General features: G+C 42.5%; 1 protein-coding gene across 1 annotated transcript in view; it reads right to left on the bottom strand.

Annotated features, from left to right (window-relative positions):
• FGF2 (fibroblast growth factor 2) overlaps positions 1–8,924 on the bottom strand; it is a 50,046-nt gene extending 41,122 nt beyond the window's left edge. The window contains exon 1 of the mRNA XM_016203316.2: positions 8,732–8,924. Within this exon, the coding sequence (XP_016058802.1) occupies positions 8,732–8,909 (178 nt within the window). The 5' untranslated portion in view covers positions 8,910–8,924. The remainder of the gene's footprint in view (positions 1–8,731) is intronic.
• Between the last annotated feature and the right edge of the window lie 10,783 nt (positions 8,925–19,707).

The raw sequence follows: 19,707 nt of genomic DNA, 5'->3' as shown, positions 1-19,707 counted from the left end.
ACTTGCATTGCATTCCCATTACAAAATTATGGAGTTTACAGTAATGTATGTAACAACTTCTAAACTTAGAAACACACTCAAAATAGAATATCTCTTTTCACATAATTTTTTGACAAATGTCTTACCCCAAAGAAGATAAAGAAATACAAACAATTTTATATTTAAAGATTAAATCTGACTCAAAGGCTCTCCAAACTTTTGTTTCTAATAAGATGAAAAGTGACAAAGGAGGACCAATCATGCAAAATGCAAGATTATACCATCCCAGAATTAGAATTACCAGGACCAAAGGGACCTTCTTCTCTTGTGTCCCCATCCATTTTAAGCAGTCATCCAGACAGTGAGTAAATGACACTACACTCCCCACAACACACACACACACACACACACACACACACACACACACACCATCTTCAAATGAGCCAAGGCTAGAGACAGCTATGAGGAAAAAGGTCATATGACAAGGGAGAATAAAAAAGAAATCTAGGCAAGAAAGTAACAAAATTAATTTTAAAGTTTATATAAATATATAAAGAAGATATACAGCAGGTGTTAGATTAAAAGATATACACTATTAGCCAGTAGAGAGATTTAGTTTATAATTCAAAACAGACTATTCAGCAAGTGATAACATTTCAAAAAGTAATGTTTTAAATGAAGGTATTATTTGACTCTCTTCCTGTCTTCCTTTCCTATTTATGTAATGACCACCTAAAAACCTACGAATTGTTTTCTATTTGCAAAATGATTCAGCTTAGAGGGGAGTCATTGGGCGATTTCTCCCACCCATCCTTGCAGACATCACATCACAAAGACTATGACTCACTTCGTCACACAATTTCTGTCCTTTTAAGAGTTTTCAGATTGTTGTGATGAATACTGACTGGCTCATAAATCTGAATGAACAGCAGGGTGAAACGATTTGTGTCATTTCCTCACAGCCAAAAAGGATACAAACAATGGTCCCAGACAGCTCTTAATACCAATTTGTTAAATGATTCACTGGTTTGAGACTTGAGAGAGAGAGAGATTTACAGATTAAAGTGTTTTATTCAAGTATGGATTCTTAGATCTTCATTCCTGAATTAGAGGATTATTACTAGTTCTGGAATTAGCTAGAAATACTGATGTTATTCAACAGCTGAAAAGAAAACCTTCCACAGTAAAAAGTAAGCCTAACAAATGACTGTGTTTTATCTGTATTGCTTCAAGGGGTCTGCAGAGAGAACTACAATGATGCCATATTCAATGCATCCATTCTGCGTGCCTCATACTGAAGTATTTAAGCTTATTATTTACAGTTCTAGCTCATTTGACAAAGAGAGATTGAACCTCCTCATGGGCCTCCGCCTGGTCCTTTATTCAGCAATGGAGCGAAGGGGCTCCTGGGACAAGTAATTTCGTCTCAGGCCCTCAGAGCAGAAGAGTACATGACTGCCAGGTAATGTGGTTTGAATTTCTTTACAAAAAATCCTTACCAACTAGGAATTTCCAGTTAAACACAGGGACATGAAATTAAAACACATCAAGCTCTTTGAATTTTTAGATAGCACACAGGGAAGGAAAGACGGGCACAGGGTGGCGTGAAAGAAATGGGGCCCAAAGCACAGCTCGGACTAACAGGAGAGAAGGGGACTGAGAGGACTTTTGAGTTCAAGGGAACAGCCCAACTAAAGGCTCAGGGGAAAGGAGAATTTGAAAAGAAGGTCAGAGAGGAAGTTCAAATACTTTGCTCATTTATTGGGCACATGTTGGACTTAAACATTCTTTGAGTGGCCACTGTGCATGAGGACAGGAAAGTCAAAGACCAAAAGGAGAGATCAGAAGACAGCTGGGTGTGGGTGTGTGGGGGGGGGGAAACCAGGTTGATGTGGTGTAACAGAGCCAGGGAATTCCCAAGACAGGGACAGGCAATATAGTGCCAAATGTCAGAACAAAGATGACAAATAGGATACAGACATGTGATGAAACTGGAACACACTGGGGCCCAGAAAGACTTAAGCAGAGTCCAGAGTTAAAAAGAGAAAAGCTGATGCAATGATTCCAGGATAATGGCCACAAGAAAGAATGAATGAGCAATGCACGCGCACCTGAGGAACTTTACATCACACAGGAAGTCATAAAACTCTGAAATGCTCTTTAAAGAAAACAGAATTCCTCATGAGAGTTTTCAACTTTCCTAAAAAATGATTCATCTTTCTATAAATTAGCCTAAGAAATGCTAATAGCCAGCCTCTGAGATCCCCAAATATTTCACAAATATAACTTTTTACATATAATCATCTTCATTAAGACTGACCAAGTGTCTCAATGCACATGTTACTACACCAAGAGAATGATAATCCTCCACCAAGCTGTTCCCAGCATGGCCCATGAGTAGTTATTCCACAGGAAGATCCACACAGAACATTTCCATCACCCACTGACATTTAGTGAGCACTCCATGAGTAAAAGGTACAAGCCTTTTATGATGTTATTTATATGGAGAAGTCATGGTTCCTACCTTATTAAGGTGCCAGCATCTTCTCGAAGTGCCCACATTATGAACAGAGAATAACCCACTCACAGAAGCTAGCCAGATCATGACTACTCTATACAAAGTCCCTTTAAAAACACACATGCTTCTTCCCAGTCGGCGTGGCTCAGCAGTTGAGCAACAACCTAGGATCCAGGAGATCAAGGTTCGATTCGGGGTTAGGGCACAAGCAGGGTTGCGGGCTCGATCCCCAGGAGGGGGCGTGCGGGAGGCAGACGATTAATGACTCTCTCATCATTGATGTTTCTCTCCCTCTCTCCCTCTCCCTTCCTCTCTCTCTGAAACCAATAAAAATACATTTAAAAACGAACAAAAACACACACACTTCTTTCTTGTCTAATTTGAGTTATTGTTTATTATAAATTTTAATTATAAATTAATGTATAGTTTAATTATAAATTAAACCCGGAAGATTCCTGTCAACAGTTCAGTTATACCTGGAACATAACACTCAATATTTATATACCTCCTCTTCATTGTTTTGATCTCCAGAATATCTTGAAAACCTGTGAACCTTTCATTTCAGAATTCTATGGGATAATTCCATCTAGAGGGTAAGTTAACATGGAGAAGTAAGTAGCCCTTTGAAAATACTAATACACAGACACCGGATTTCTGTAAATGAATGAGTAAGCTTTAAGGACACACTGATCAACTCAAAAGCCACCCTGTGCAGGAAGGGTGACAGATGGGATGAGACATAAATTAAACACTGGATATTGGCTGTCTGTTGCCTCCAGGTACTCCAAATTTCCTCAAACTAAAAATATCCCTTAGGATTTTGAAGGGAATGGTCTGGCTTCTAAGAACCATAGTCCATGGCTCAGTGGGTGAGGTTCTCTGGGAGTCACCACTTTTTAGTCCTTTCCTACGTTCCTGTGGCTGCAAATAACCTGGCTTAGAGGGAGAGCTAGAGAGCAAAGGAGAATGCAGTAGCCAACCTAACAACAGATACAACAGGGGACGTTGAAAGTCATGATGCCACAACTGCCACTTCCTACCATACAATGAAAATTTTACACTGATAACTGTTGTACCGAATTATCTTCCAAACTACCAAGCATTAAACATTAGGAGCACTGACGACATATAATTTAAGTGCGCGATCAGGTCCCTGAGTACAGAGTGCAGAAAATGACAAGCTCAACAACAAAATAGAACAAAGTATAGTTGTTTGGCTAGAACACGGTGATGAGTTTTAGGTTTGCACCTCAACACGGGGATCTGCTTTCTCTACCTCTTCCCAGGCCAGCCTTCTTACAGACGCCTGGGTGCCTCAGGACAAGGGGCCCGAGCAGGGCGCAGGGAAAGCAGCAAACACTGGAACTGGAAAAGCACGCAGAGGCCACGGCACAAGGGTAGTCACTGTCCTGCTGCACAGGCATCTTGTGGTTTGTCAATAACAATTCTAATAATGTGAGACCTTAAATCGCCTTTTCTTTTCTAGTGTAATCCAGTCAATGGTTCCACTTCTGAGAATCAGCGTGGAGATGAATGAGGTCAATTTTACAATAATAATGTACAAAGGATGGTTCTTGTTTTGATTATTACATCTGTAATATTTTATTTTTAAATTAAACTTCCAAATCATGGCCATCCATTTAAAGTGGTAACATAAATCAAAATGAAAATACTTAGAAGCTGGTTGTTACACCACCATCAAAATCTAATTACATAATGGCTGCTTTATAAACACAGCGAGGGCCCGCAGGGCATGTCACAAGGGGATACTGCCTTCTCTAGGCTGAAGTCACTTGGCACCACACTCATCTTTCAAGGCTCCTAAGGTGTGGTAATATCCATGACTCATGAATTGTCCTTTCATTGCTGCACCGATTACATGATTTCCACCATCAAATGAGCTATTAGATTCTTACTTCATTTGTTTACTGCACACAAATAGCATCACAGTAAATACCATGCTTATTAAGGCAAATCAGTGGGATCCACTTGCCAGATATGACCCAAAAAGGTGGGGGGAGAGAATCTGGTGTCATGAACTCAATGGTTCCATTTATATAAAGGAAGAGAAATAAAGATGGCTTTATCTACTACCCCAGGAATCCAACCAGAGGCAGCCTGTGGACTAGGAAGAGGGGCTGGCTGCTAGTATCCTGAAACAGAAGACCCTACAAAGGGGGACCCAGAGGGTGCTTGCTCTGACTGAATAGAAGAGAGCAATGAGGCAAGGGGCCAGGTGGGCAAGAAGCTCGTTCAGAGGATCTAAGAGAAAACAGGCAGGTGAACCTCGGCATCTTACTCTACAAAGCGAGATCAGTGAACCAGAAGGTCTGAAGCCTCCCTCTGAATGTCACGAGTGCATGGTTTTATGGTCGAGGCTGCATGGCGACTGTGCCATGGCGGGGGCAGGCAGGGTGTGAGGCCCACCAGGATCCATCCTGGTCCACAGGAGTGGGAAGTGGGAGGGCTTCAGCCTTTCCCAGTCTCAGTGTCCTCTTCGGCCTGGAGGCAGAGGAATGTAGCGACAGGCAGTCACCTCCTGAGAGAAGCCAGAGGGTAGACCCAGCATTTCTAACTACCTTCACTCTTCCCTCAATAAGAGCATCTGGAACACATTTAATGCTAAAATGTACACAAGCAGCATACATCTCACTATACTCCACCGCATGTTGTACGCGCTACTCAGAATAAAATGTTCTGTCTCCTGAATGTCTTCACAGGGTTCACAGCTATGGAGAATACACTTCACCTTACCCATCTCCATGGACGTTTGGAAGAGGCCTGTCGAGATATCCAGGACGCCCAGAGGAAGGCGGGTGTACGGCGCGCTGGGGGACCAGACTGTCACCACAACTTGCTTTCATCAAGACGCTCACTCAAAGACGGTTCTCCCACGACTAGGAGAAAGGGCAGGAATATGGGCCCTTTTGAGTGAAACCACACAAGCAAACACCCAGGTGAAGCAAAGATGAGCTACAGCCACACTGAGAAGTGAAAAAGGCTGGGTTCGGTCATCTACTACCTTCCCCTTCATGTCTGCCTCTGTCCCCCTGTCCTGTCTCTTCTTCAGTACCTGAGCCATGTCCCCCACACTTCACTGGCACCCCACATGTATGCCAGTCTTCAAAGCATTCCTCCAAAATTCCAGTCCTTCCGGTCAGCTTTTGGGGAAGAAACTGCATCACAATTTAAGTCACACTAAAAATTAAAACCTGGTAATAGCTGAATTCTTCCTTTCAAAGGTGTTTGTATTTTAGGAGACATCAGGACAGAAAGATTCAATCCCAAAGGAATCAATCCCCAGTGACAGGTTTTTCTGGTCAACTGGATAAAACAGTTTCAGGAATGGGTTTTTCACACAGGTCTAGACATCTGAGCCATAATCAATGGGAAACGGTGACAACCACTAACACTTATCCATGTATGCTGGTCAGTTGTGTTTGCTCTGGGAATTGGAGACGTGCCTGAGAGAATATTAGAGCATGTCCACACTCACTTTTTCTTATGTCTTTCCCATTAGTCTCCTCCTCTTTGGCCAACTATTGACACGCCTTTGACATGCCAGCAAAATATACTGAACTTAAACTTATGTCCATGTTGGGCTACACAGAAGTGGCCTAAATTCATCATTTTCAGGTCTATATTCTTGTCAGTCTATAGCCTAATAAAAGGAGATTTTTTAAAAATCAGTACTCTCCACAAATCTGGGTAAGTACTCTCCTCTTCACTTTGATCATGTCTTTAGCTAGTCATCAAGTTGGCAGGGATTCTCAACCTTAGCACTGTTAACATTTGGGTCAGAAAATGTTTTGCTGGGGTACGGAGGTATCCTGTGGGCTGTCAGATGTTCAATATCTAGCCTCACCCTCCAGATGTCAGTGGCACCCTTCGGGGTATGACAACCAAAAGGTCTCCAAGCCTTGCCAAATGTTCCCTGGGGAGCAAAATCACCCCCACTTGAGAACCAGAGTTAAAATAAGATGACAAAAATGACAGCCCAACCCACATCTGGGAAGAAAACAGTAGTTTTTACAGGGCTGGTAATGTGGTATGCAATTTAGAACTGCCCTCACTAATGAGCTCCTACACTGTTATTCTAATGGAAACCCGGCATCCAAGGCTTCAAAGAAAAAATCTGATTCCGCAACGAAGTATCTGAGGGGAAAAAAGAGGCTAAGAGAAGGCCCAATGTGAACCTAATCTAAAGGAGAGTTTTTCTGTCTTCTAGTCAGATAACGGGCTCCTTTTTTTTTCATGAACAGTTTGTGCTACTGGAAAATTATAAAACTAACTGGGACCTATATTGCAACTGACCCTCATCAGCTGAGCCAGCCCAGCAAACAACTGTGGAACAGGTTTCAAACATGCGAGTTATCAAGATAGAGAAACAGCACTAACCCATATATTGCCTTATAAGCATCTTTTCAGTTTGTCTAGATAATGTTAAGTGGCTGATAAAATTTTAAATTATGGCAGGCCTGAAAAAAAATTAAGGACCTGCACCTTTTGCTGGTTGCCACTTTAGAACCCATGAAGACTCAACTACTCTATTTTTGTGGTTGTTGTTCTACTTATTTATTGATTGATTCTTGTATGTGCCCTGACCAGGGATCAAACCCACAACCTTGGCACATCCGAACGATGCTCTAACCAACTGAGCTACCCTGCCAGGGCCTAGGACGCAACTACTCTAAAAGCACATTTCCCTGTCCTTCGTCTATGCAGGTTTGGTTGCACAGCTTTCCCTGCTTCCTCCCCCTCGTTTCAGAGTGAATGACATTCATTAGCTTCATAAGATAAAGACTAACTTCTACAGACTGGAGCTCTGGGGTCCTGCTGGACCTTTCTCAGGTAAATAGGGGATCAGATTCCACCTGAAACCGCTGAGGTAAGGAACGCCAGACAGCGTTTAACACAGGTGTTTTACCTACCCTACAGGATTAGTTAAAATATGTCTGGACCCTATTTCTGTCACATCAATTCCAATAGTGTTATTAATCAGCCTATTTCATGCCTTTTTCATTCTCTGCTCTAGACCAGCGCCATCAAAGTGTGTCCCAGGTCAGCATCGCCTGGGAACTCCTCAGAAAAGCAAATGATCAGACCCAGGTCCAGACCTAAGGAGTCAGCAACTCCGGGAGTCCGGGTTCTGCAATGGGTTGTAACAAACCCTCCAGGTCGTTCCCCTGCAGCCTAAAGTCTGACAACCAATGATTTCCGCAGTTATTTCTATAACCATAAACAGGTTATTTTTCAGAACACAAAAGTGTAGACTGGCAAACATACTTGACATCATAAATTCTCACGTGCTCCTCAACCCTGATGCAAGCTAGATGCCATCCCCGCTTCAGGGAGGGGACACGGCTCGAGGTCCCGAAGCTAATCACTGCAGGTGGAAGATAAAATTTTTGTAGTTTTTCTCACTATTGAAACAAAGATCTGCGCATTTTATTAACCGATTCCCTGGCTTTTTTTGCTCTTTTAGCTTTCGGCAATTCGGGGGGGTGGGGGGGCAATGGATGGGTGAGAGCTGCGTGCCAGCTGCCTGGGTCCCACCGGATCGGAATTTTAGGGCGCGATTCCGAAAGGTGTTCTTCCAAAAAAGAAAGTCTAATTCCGCCGCGTCCCCTCGGTCTTCGCCCCGGGGATCGCGCGCGTTTGACAGAGAAAGGGTCGCGACTTGGGGGCAGGACACATCTCTCCTCGCCGCTGGCATCCCCGGCGCGACAAGCTGTCGGCGAGAAGGGAGCCGGCCGCGCGCCTTGCGGCTCCGCGCCCAGGGGGCCGGTTTACAGGGAAACTGGCACCCCAAAGCCCGAGGGGCGCTTAACCCGACACCGCAGCCCGGGCAGAAGGCGGCGGGCGGTGAACCTGAAACCGTGAAGGGCCGCGAGGAAAGAAACCGCAGTCCCACTGGGTCCAAATGAAGAGAAGGAGGAGCGCGCAGGCTGGAATGGAGCGGCGGGGGCACCCCAGGAGATGGAAGCCGGGGGAGCTGGAACCGAGGGGGGCACCCCAGGAGATGAAAGTGGTGCTGGAATGGAGCGGCGGGGGGCGCCCCAGGAGATGGAAGCCGGGGGAGCTGGAACGGAGGGGGCACCCCAGGAATGGAAGTGGTGCTGGAATGGAGAGGAGGGTGCACCCTAGGAGATGGAAGTGGGGTGAGGCTGCGGAGGCTGGCATGAAGCAAAGTGGAAGCCCCAGGAGCTGGAGGTGGGACGGGCCAGAACTTACTGTGCGGGTCGCTCTTCTCCCGGACCCCGTCCACTCGGCCGTCGGGGTGGATGCGCAAGAAGAAGCCCCCGTTTTTACAGTACAGCCGCTTGGGGTCCTTGAAGTGGCCGGGCGGGAAGGCGCCGCTGCCGCCGTCCTCCGGCAGGGCTGGCAGCGTGGTGATGCTCCCGGCGGCCATGGCCCCACCGGGGCCCTGCCGGGGTCCCCGAGCCCCTGGCGCCGCGCGGGGAGCCGCCGCCCCGCGGCCCCGGCCTCGGCCTCGGACCCGCTCCGAGGCGCGGCCCTGGCCCCGGCCCCCCAGCCTCCCGCCCGGCGGCGCGCTGCCGCGCCCGCGGGTCCCCAGCCTCGCGCCGCTCGGCCCTGCCCTCTCCGCCGGCCCCGGCGCGCGGGGAGCCGGGCGGCCCGGGAGCGGGGATTTGGGGCTCGGAGTCTCCGCGGCCGCCACTCTCGGGAGAGCCGCCTCCCTCCCGCTGCAGCGCCCGGGACCGGTTGCAGCCGCGGGCACCGCGTCCGCCGCTCTGGCACGGCCGGGCCGTGGCGTCACATCTTCTACCTCTCCACCCCCGACACCCACCACCCCCGCGGCCGCTTCCGCCCTCCCGGCGCACCGCCCCCTGCCCGCTCCGGCCGCAGCACGCAAGCGCCGGAGGTCGGCCGCGGGGGGCCGAGCGCGGCGGGGGCGGGGCGGTGCGGGGCGCTCCGGGGCTCCCCCCGGCTGCTCCCCCCCAGGTCGCCCCGGCGCCGCGCCGCCGCACCACGCTCGGTATCTCTGCGCGCGGCTGAGCTCCTGCGGCGCCGCCAGCCGGGACTCGACCTTTCCAAGTTTAAACGCAACTGGCTCCCCCGTCCTTTCCCAGCGCCTGCGTTTCTGTGCGGGGAAACTATGTCCACCCCCAAGACGTAGAGAAAGCAGAATTGGGGGTGGGCTCCTGTGTCGGAATAGGTTTTGAACATCTCCAATGGCCAGAAGAGAGGGGGGAGGCGCGGGACACACACTGTTCAAATTGAAGGCACAGGCTGAAGTCGTTTGCCAGCAAAAGGAGAGAAAGAGGCCTGAGTTGGGGAGCGGGCTGGTTGCTGAGAGGAAAGGTTTTCCTTTGCCAACCCACCCTCAGGGAGGCAACGTGGGAAGATGAAGATCCTTATCCTGATAGCCGCGTGTTACTGTCTCATTCCTCAAGTGTCACTAACCCTAGACAGGACAGTTCTGTGAAAATCCCGAACTACAGAATTGAAGCTAGTTGCACTTTGGTGGCTTTCGGTAGAATATAACAGGCACTACAGATTAGTCAAATATGCGCCCATAAAACTCCATATACTGAGCGCGCACAGTGTGCAGAGCCTTTGGTGAGCGCGGTGGGAGACGCCCTGCGGAGGTGGGATCTTCTGGCTCAGGGACGGAGACAATGGGGCGTGAGCAACGCAAGTACCACCGGAGAGTGTCAAGACCACAGGGGAGTAAAATGAAGTGAGATTTTAGCCGAGGGGTAAGGCAGCTTGGGGGCAGGCAGGGGTTAGGGAAAGCTTCCAAGAAGAGGTGAGGATACAGAAGTTCCTCTATTTAGGAACATGTTTGGTTTCAAAAATCACCCACGAGTGCATTTGTTCATAAGTCTCCAAGAGGGGCTTAGCTCCAGATGCATTTCTAGGATGTTCATTAGGAGTAATTTGGAGCTTTCAAACCAGGCATACTATCCTCTGGGCTGGTGTATGTTCTCTGCCATCTCTCTCTGAACTGGGCAGGTTTCATCTGCCTTGAAAATCTGTTAAGACAGCTCCCTTCCAGGCGATCTCTGTAGGCATCCCAAGGAATGCTTACCACTACTGTAGCCCTTGAGGAAGAGAGTGAAGAAATAAAATGGAGTCATTATAGTCAAGCTGCTAAATTACTAAAATCAAGTAGGCTGAGGCAGGAGGAACCAAATCTATTCCTGTTTTAACTAGCCTGGGAACTTAAACTGCTGAACTTTCCAGTCCCATGTCATCAAACCACCAGATAACCCTCTGATTACCCCCCAAAAGACTAAGGAAAGAATGTTCCTGTATCCCAGACCACCCGACATCCATTATGCAGACAGCGGTCGTCTAGAGGATCACCGTCTTGGTCCAGTCCAGAGACTAACAACGCAGGACTGATTCTTCTCAAGAATGTACTTCTTTATTATAAGAACTCTTAGCTTTTCTCTCTTGTTTGGAATATTCTGGGTATTGCCTAATTGTGTTTCTGGTTTATACACCCTAAGGCTCTTGGATAAATCTTTATCATTTATTTCTAGCCAAAGCCTCCAGACGCTTTTTGAGTTCATTCAACACATTCATCAGGTTACCAATTATCTTGAAGCAAAGCGTATTTGAATAAGCCTTGAACACTGTGTTGCAGAAACCTGAATATTCCAAGAGCAAAGGAGTAAGATCTAAGTCAAAATATTTTTTAACAGGATCTCCAACAGTGGGGCAAAGGTGTAATGGCCACTGTAACAAAAAGGTAACTTCAGACTGCAAGGCAAAGCAGGCAACTCCATAGAATATAACAGACTTTATTGTAGGGTATTTTACTTGAAGGAAAGATTGGGTGAGAGCAGAAGACTTGGCCTAGCAATTTTGCACAAATTATCCTCTGCTAAAGACTCCTGTTACTGTAGAGTTTTTATAATATAATTCAGGTACTAGTGATTGGGAAGACAAAGGGACAAAGAACGCTGTAGTGCCAGGGGCCATACCTCCTGGTGGTCATAGTATCTCCAGGATATTTATATCCATTGTCATGCCCTACCATATGCTACTAACAAAAATATTTATGGCTACATTTTAAGAAACAGATAATCATAAACTGGAAAGCTTTGCTATGCTTGCTAAGGACAGTGAGGTTGGTCATAGCCTGAAAGGACGAAAAGATGGAGATGGCTTTTGTTTACATCTACATTTATGCACAGTAGTATCCAGAAATTTTGGGAATAGCTACACACTGTTAAGTAATGTGTATGCTAATGGCCCACAGATCTTGTGGAACTGCATTCCATGCACAATAACCCCTTGTTTCCTAGTTCCTACCAAAACCAGGAGAGGAGATGTCACAAGAAATAATTAATTCAGCTCTGGGATTCTAGGTCTCCAAGACAAACAGTATTAATTCCAAGAAGACATCATTAAGACAGTTGTCTCAAGTTCCTAACCAGCCCCTCCCAACACTCACTTGTACACACACAGACACACTATTCTTAGATGCAATCAACTCGCTCTCAGCTTAACCACTAGCACTCAAATTACTTACATTCTCAATTTACCCAATTATAAGAGTGAATAGGAAAATAACAATAATTCCGAAAAATAGAACCAATAGGAGAGTTTTGTAAGATAAGGAATACAGAGCTCATTATTTAAAAAAACTACTAGCCCAACCGGGCGTGGCTCAGCCATTGAGCGTCAGCCTGGGATCCAGGCGATCGGGTTCGATTCCCGGTCAGGGCACATGCCCCGGGGTTGTGGCCTCGATCCCCATTCAGGGGTGTGCAGGAAGCAGCGGATCAATGACTTTCTCATCACTGATGTTTCTATCTCTCTCCCTCTCCTTTCCTCTCTCTGAAATCGATAAAGATATATTAAAAATAAATAAATAAAAATAAAAAACTACTAGGTTCCAGTGATGACTATTTAGGAACTATAAAGGGAAGAGGAATTTCCCTCACAATACCACAATAAATTATGTTGGAATTAATAAAAATTGCTCATAATTTAAATAATGAAAAGTACAAAAATTTAATGACAGCTTAAAAAAAACCCACAAGTGTTCCTGGATGGAAACATATAGTAAAATGATGTAAAATTTTCCTAACCACATTTTAAAATTTTAAATAACACTAGTTTAAATTCTTGCACAATTTTAAAACCATACAATATTGTAAAATTCATTCAGATAAATAAACATGAGACTAACAAATTCATTTTTTAAATTGTAGGGGGAAATGTGAAAAACTTTTAAAGGAACAAAAAAGATTATTAAATCTCTTCAATGGAAAATTGGGCATTGTCTAGGTTATCTGATTCTATGGGCTCTCTGTGCCTTCCATTGTCTTTGAGCAACTTTACAGCCCTTTTAAGTTGTAGATAACTATCATGGACTAAATTGTGTTTCCCTCTAAATTCCTATGTTGAAGCACTCTAACCTTCAATGTGGCTGCATTTGGAGATGGGCCTTTTAAGGAGGTAAATAAGGTGTAATGAGCTCGTAAGTTGGGGTCCTAAACCAATAGGATTGATGTCCTTATAAAAAAAGAGTGCACATAGAGAAAAGGTCCTGTGAGGACATAGCAAGAAGACTGTCATCTACAAGTCAAGGAAAGACCTCGCCAGAAATCAACCTTGCCAGGACCTTGATCTTGGATTTCTAGCCTACAGAACTGTGAGAAAATAAATTTCTGCTGTTTAAACCACCCCATCAGTGCTATTTTGTTTTGGCATTCCTAGCAGACTAATACAATAAACAATAACATGCAGATGAATTATGTCTAGTGGAAGGACATTTATTCCCTGCTGTAATGGTTAATTTTATTTGTCACTTTGACTGGGCTAGGTGATGTCCACATAGCTGATAAAACATTATTTCTGGGGGTGTGTGTGAGGGTGTTTCCAGGAGAGATTAACATTTGAATCACTTGAGAGAGTAAAGAAGATTCATTCTCACCGATGCTGGTGGGCATCTGAATGGAACAAAAAAGCAGAGAAAGGGTGGATTTTCTCTGTCTTCCTGAGTTGGAACATTGATCTTTTCCTGTCCTCAGGCATCAAAATTCCTGGTTCTCAGGCCTTTGGACTCCAGGATTTAGACCAGCAATCTCGTGATTCTCAGGCCTTCAGCCTCAGACTGGGAATCCCATTCTGGGCTCCCCTGGTTTCAGTCTTTCAGACTCAGAGTAAGTGAAACTACCAGCCCTCCCGGTCCTCCAGCTTGTAAGTGGCAGATTGTGGGACTTCTCAGCCTCTGTGACCACATGAGCTAATTCCTATAATAAATCTCCCCTTATATATTTTTGTATCTAAATAGACATACAGCTATAGGTAGATATATATCTTATTGGTTCTTTTCTCTGAAGGACTCTAATTAATGTACCTCCTCTACCTAAGGAGTAAGCCAGTTTTGCATCTATTTATAAATTCAATTCAGCATTCCTTATGCCTTGATATATGTGGCTCATTGAATTCTCTTTCAAACCCGTTGTCACATCTTATCGGTTTCCTCATTAATTAATGAGATAGTTGAAACTCTCTATATGTATGAGATACAAATTTTACGTATTCACTTTCAGTCTTCATGAGAGTCATGATTTTACTTCTTAAACAATGAGAGTAATGAGGAGAAACTTGCCCTTTCAGATGTTAACAGGTATTAATGAACCTGTTGTATATGAAACATTGTGGAACTGACGCATGCAGTGATTAAAGGGTCAATGCAAGGATTAAATCTTCAGATGTATCTGAACTGATTACATAATAAGCTGCTACCAAAACAATATTTTTTAAAATTTTAGTATCACTAGTAATAAAAAATATGTGTCATATAATCAAAAAACTCCCCAAAAGAAAGAGCCCAGCACCAAACAGCTTCATTGATGAATTCTACCAAATGTTTAGAGAATTAACACCACTCCTTCAGAAATTCTTCCAAAAAGAAGAAAAAGAAAGAAAAGGAGGTAACACTTACTAAGTCATTGGCACTGACACCAAAACCAGACAGACATCACAAGAATACAAACCTGTAGAAGCTGATAGACCGATATCCTTTATGAATATAGATGCAAAAATCCTCAGCAAACTACGTCAAACAGGACGCGGCCACAAATAACAAACAGAATGTAGCAACATATAAAAGGGATCATACATCATATCCTAGTGAGAGTCATTCCAGAAATGCAAGGTTGGTTAAACACAGGAAAACCAGTCAATGTAAAATATCGTAATAATTATAGGATAAAGGATAGAAGAATACATGACCATCTCAATGGACATTTTAAAAGTATTTGGCAAAAATCTAACACCCTTTCATGATTTAAAAAAACAAACCAAACAAAACCTAAACAAACCAGGAATAGAAGAAAACTTCCTCAGCTTGACAAAGGTCATTTACAAAAACCCACAGCTAACATAACATTTAAAATGTTAAAAAATGGAAAATTTTGTTCCTAAGATCAGGAACAAAACAAGGATGTTCACTGTCATAGTTTCTACTTAACACTATAGTGGAAGTTCTAGCAAGGGCAGTTGGACAAGAAATGAAGTAAGAGGCACCCAGCTTGCAAAGGAAGAAGTAAAATTCTATTCGCTGATGACACAACTTTATACATAGAAAACTCTAAAGAACACACACACACACACATACATAACTCTCAGAGCTAATAAATGAGTTTAGTGAGGTTGCAGGATACAAGATCAAGATATTAAAATCAGTTGTATTTCTTTACACTAGCAAAGAAAAATTCAAAAATAAAATCAAGAAAATAACTTCGTTTACAATAGCATCAAAAAGAATAAAATATTTAGGAATAAATTTAACCAAAGAAGTTCAAGACTTGTATACTGAAAACTACAAAACATTGAGAGGAATTTTTAAAAATGTAAATAAATGGAAAGGCATCCATGTTCATGGATTTGAAGGCTTAATATTGTTAAGATAGGAATACTCAAGTTAACCTAAAGATTCAATGCATTCTTTGTCAAAATTCCAACTTCCTTTTTTGAAGATATTGACAAGCTGATTTTAAAGCTGATATGGACATGCAAAGGACCCACAATAGCTAAAATAATCTTGAGCAAGAAGAACAGATTTGGAAGACTTGATTTCAAAACTTTCTACGAAGCTACAATGTACAAAACAGTATGGTACTGGAATAAGAATAGGCTTATAGATAAATGGAATAGAATTGAGAGTCAAGAAAGGAACTCTGACATTTATGATCAACTGATTTTCAACAAGGGTGTCAAGACCATTCAATGGGAAAAGAACAATCTTTCCAACAAATGGTGCTGGGACAACTGGATATTCATATGAAAAAGAATGAATTTGGACCCCTTCCTCACACCATATAAGAAATTAACTCAATGTAGGTCATAGACTTAAACATGAGAGCAAAAACTATACCGCCCTTAAAGAAAACCAGGTGTAAATCTTTGTGACCTTGAATTAGGTAATTGTTTTTATATATGACACTAAAGACACAAGCAACAAAAGAAAATAGATACATTGTACTTCATCCAAATTAAAAACTTTTGGACACCAAATTATACTGTCAACAAAATAAAAGGACCCAGAGAATGGGAGAATATATTTACAAATCATATACATGTCTAGTTTTCAAAATACATAAAAATTCTTACAGCTCTAAAATAAAAACACAAATAACCCAATTTAAAAGTGGGCAAAGAATTTGAATAGATATTTTTTCAAAGAAGCTATAAAAATAGCCGGTAAGTACATGAAAAGATGTTCAACATGATTACTCATTAGGGAAATATAAATCAAAACCACAATGAGATATTATTTCACATCCATTAGGATGGCTATAATTTTAAAGACAGAAAATAACATCAGGATGTAAAATAACTGGAACCTCTATGTATTGCTGATGGAATCATAAAAAAGTGTTGCTAATGTAGAAAAGAGTCTGGCCGTCTAGCAATTCCTCAAAAATACAAGCAGACAGTCACCATATGACCTTCCGCACTCCGTCTTATCCTTCCCACTAGACACGTACAGTAGCAGCATTTGTATCTTGAGAGAAGATCTCTGCAAATTTTGCCTTGCTCCTCAAAGCCAGGCTCTTGGGCATTTTAGTTTCCAGTTCTTCATGAAAGGTGAAACCGAAATACACACTGAGTATGGAAGGATGCAGGCCAGGAACTGGCCACCTCATGGGACAGGAGAAGCATGGATTGGTTTGGTGCATGGTCCCCACATGTCCACAGGGCACACTGAGAATCCTCCATTGGTAAGATGTTCCTGGACTTTCTCATGCTGCTAAGTCTTATCATTGGTTTCTTATTTTTTTAAATGTATTATTTCTTTAAAATGAAGAAATATTTTTAAAGATGAGCTTAAGGCTATTTTCTTTTTAAACATCTTTATTGATGACTTGAATTAGATTTATTTTCATTTTTTTATTATTCATTTTTAATAAGTTAAGAAGCCCACAAATACAGTATCTTTCTGAAAAATGGAAGCATTGCAGATAATGGTCACTTTCCTCTTCTCCCCAGATGAAAGCATTTTTCTCATTTGGTGTGTGTCATCCCAAATCCTCCTGTGTGTAGCCATAGAAAAGATTTAGTATTGCTTCGTAGGCCTGTGTGACCTTGCTTAATGCTGTAGACATAATGTTGTCCTTATCTTTCAGCCACTTGTTTTTTTACTCAACGTATATCTTAGAAATTTTTCCATGTTAGTTAAGTATGAGCTACCTTGTTCTCATTTTAAGTGCTATAGAGAAGTCCAGAGTAATACATTCACTCACTTAACCATTCCCTGACTGATGGACATGCAGGGTGTACACAAGTTTTCGCTGTTGCACACAGGGCTGCAGCAACCATCTTCATACTCGCCTCCATGTGCATATATTTAAGTTTTTCTCCAAAGTTGTAACTAGTAATAAATTTATTGGGTCTCTGCTTTTTCAGTACTTAGAGACAATGCTAAATTCACCTTCTGAGTGACTGTACTGAGTTATAGTCCCACCAACAGTGCTCATACTTCCAAACAGGTGCCATTCTCGCCAAACTTTTAGCATCATGAAGCTGAGAATACTATGCATTTAGTAGCATACATAACAAAATTAAAAATTAAAAACCTTCCTGCATGTTAGAAAGGAATAACATAAAATTAGTAATAACATAGATTCAAGGGAAGATGTTTTTTAAAAAAGGATAAGTTGGACAAGTATAGCATAGTGGAATCTGGCTTGGAAAAATGTCTTGTAAAAAAGATCACATGCCAGTTTAAATAGTCAATGTCCTGATGTCAGACCTGCGATCCCCAAGTAAGTCTATACCTCTAATTGCCTGTGATCCGAAAATAAAGGAGGTCATTTCTGCTGATATAATGAACAACAACACATGGTTAGTAGAAGCCAATAGGTCAGATAATTGCAGAACAAGCTAACATAGCAGAGCTTCATAATTGTGCCCAGATGATAGGAGGTTACAATTCCTCTGAACTTTGACCAGATCACATCTGGAACATTCACATCTCAAGGGGCTATTTCAAGACAGGGGAACACTGATTACCATAACCATGTATTGTGATCATCATGCAAGTTCCCGTGTACCCCCAGGTTCTTTTATTCAAAGACTGATAAAAGTGCGTTCTAGCAGGAAGTTAGAGCAACGCTTCCTTCAGTTCTCCCAACAGAGTATCCATTCATGATGGACTCTTCCTTTGTTAGCCTTTCTAGATACAGGAGAAAGGACCATCCTAAAGTCCTTCCATATCCACTGTCCTAAGATTCTTTGTCCTAATTATTTTCAAGATTCCTTGAAAATACTTGTTTCCCCAGAAATGTTCCCAAACATCAGTAACTTCAACCTGACCATAAGTGGTCAAACAGCAATGTGTGCCAAATTTATAACTAACACAAACTCCAACCCACCAACACTGGCTGATTAGAGCCAGTATGTGTGTCCAGAGGAGAGGACTGAGTTTTGTTTTTTCTTTCGTTCATCACTGAGAGAGCATCAGCTTTGTCTGTAGCCCAAGTTTACTATACTCTCAGCCAAAACGATGATTTTGTAACTCCTCAGTCAATGACCTCAAGCCTGACCTACAGCCGTCATCTCCTGGGATGAAAAAGGTCATTCCAACACCTCAGGCCCTAGTCACTAGGAGGGTACAAATTTCATCTCAAATTAGTATTCTCAAAGTTAAGGTCTTCTCACAAAAGTAATACAGAAAGAATGAGTAATGATGTTTAAAAAGCTGGAACAGTTGACTGGATTTAAAAATTTCAAATGTTTTTTTCAATATTCCTTCTATGATAGGAAAATGCATTTCATTAATTTAAACCCTCCAAAACACTATGCTGTCTGAAAAGCTAATATTATTATTAATTTTTACAACTATATGAATGTTCATGAAGATAAGCACAAAGAAGAAAATATTGCTGTAATATCCCCAGCTAGCAATTATTGCTAACGTCCTGCTGATATATTAGTTCCCCTTACCCTCAGGGGATGTCTGCCAAGACCCCCAGTGGATGCCTGATACAGTCCATGGTACCAACCTTCATATACAATGTTTATTCCCATAGATATACACGTACCTATCATAACATTTAATTTATAAATTAGGCACAGTAAGAGATTAACAATAATAACTAATAATAAATTAGAACAATTAGAACAATATGCCTCAATAAAAGTTATGTGAATGTGGCCTCTCTCCTATAATCTGATAACCTAGACAGCTACTGAGTGAGTAACAGGTGTGTGGGGGTCACTTTACAGGGTGGTCAATACTGGACAAAAGGCGTGATTCACATCCTGGGTGGGACGGTACAAGATTTCATCACGCTATTCAGAAAGGTGCATAATTTATAGCTTATAAATTGCTTATTTCTAGAATTTTCCACTTAATATTTTCGGACTGTGGCTGACCATGGGTAACTGAAACTGCAGAAAGGGAAACTATGGCTAAGGAGGGATTATCATATATCCTGCATAGATACCTGGGTAAGGATAGAGATATAGAGATAGCTTTATTTTTGTTTGTTTTTACAAAATTGGGTCTTACTGGACACACTTTTGAAACATTATTTTTCATTTACCAGTGAATTATGAACATTCCCATATGTTATTAAGTATTTTTTCTATAACTTTAGTCTTAGTGCCATCATATTATTCCACTGCATGGATATACCATAATTTATTTAATCCACTGTCTGTAGACACTCAGGTAGTTCTCACTGTTTAAATGATCTTACCACATAATCCTGATT

Source organism: Miniopterus natalensis, chromosome 4 (assembly GCF_054644295.1).
Source record: "Miniopterus natalensis isolate mMinNat1 chromosome 4, mMinNat1.hap1, whole genome shotgun sequence".
Lineage (NCBI taxonomy): Eukaryota > Metazoa > Chordata > Mammalia > Chiroptera > Miniopteridae > Miniopterus > Miniopterus natalensis.
The sequence above is the reverse complement of the archived record's forward strand: the minus strand, read 5'-3'. Positions and strand labels throughout refer to the sequence as shown.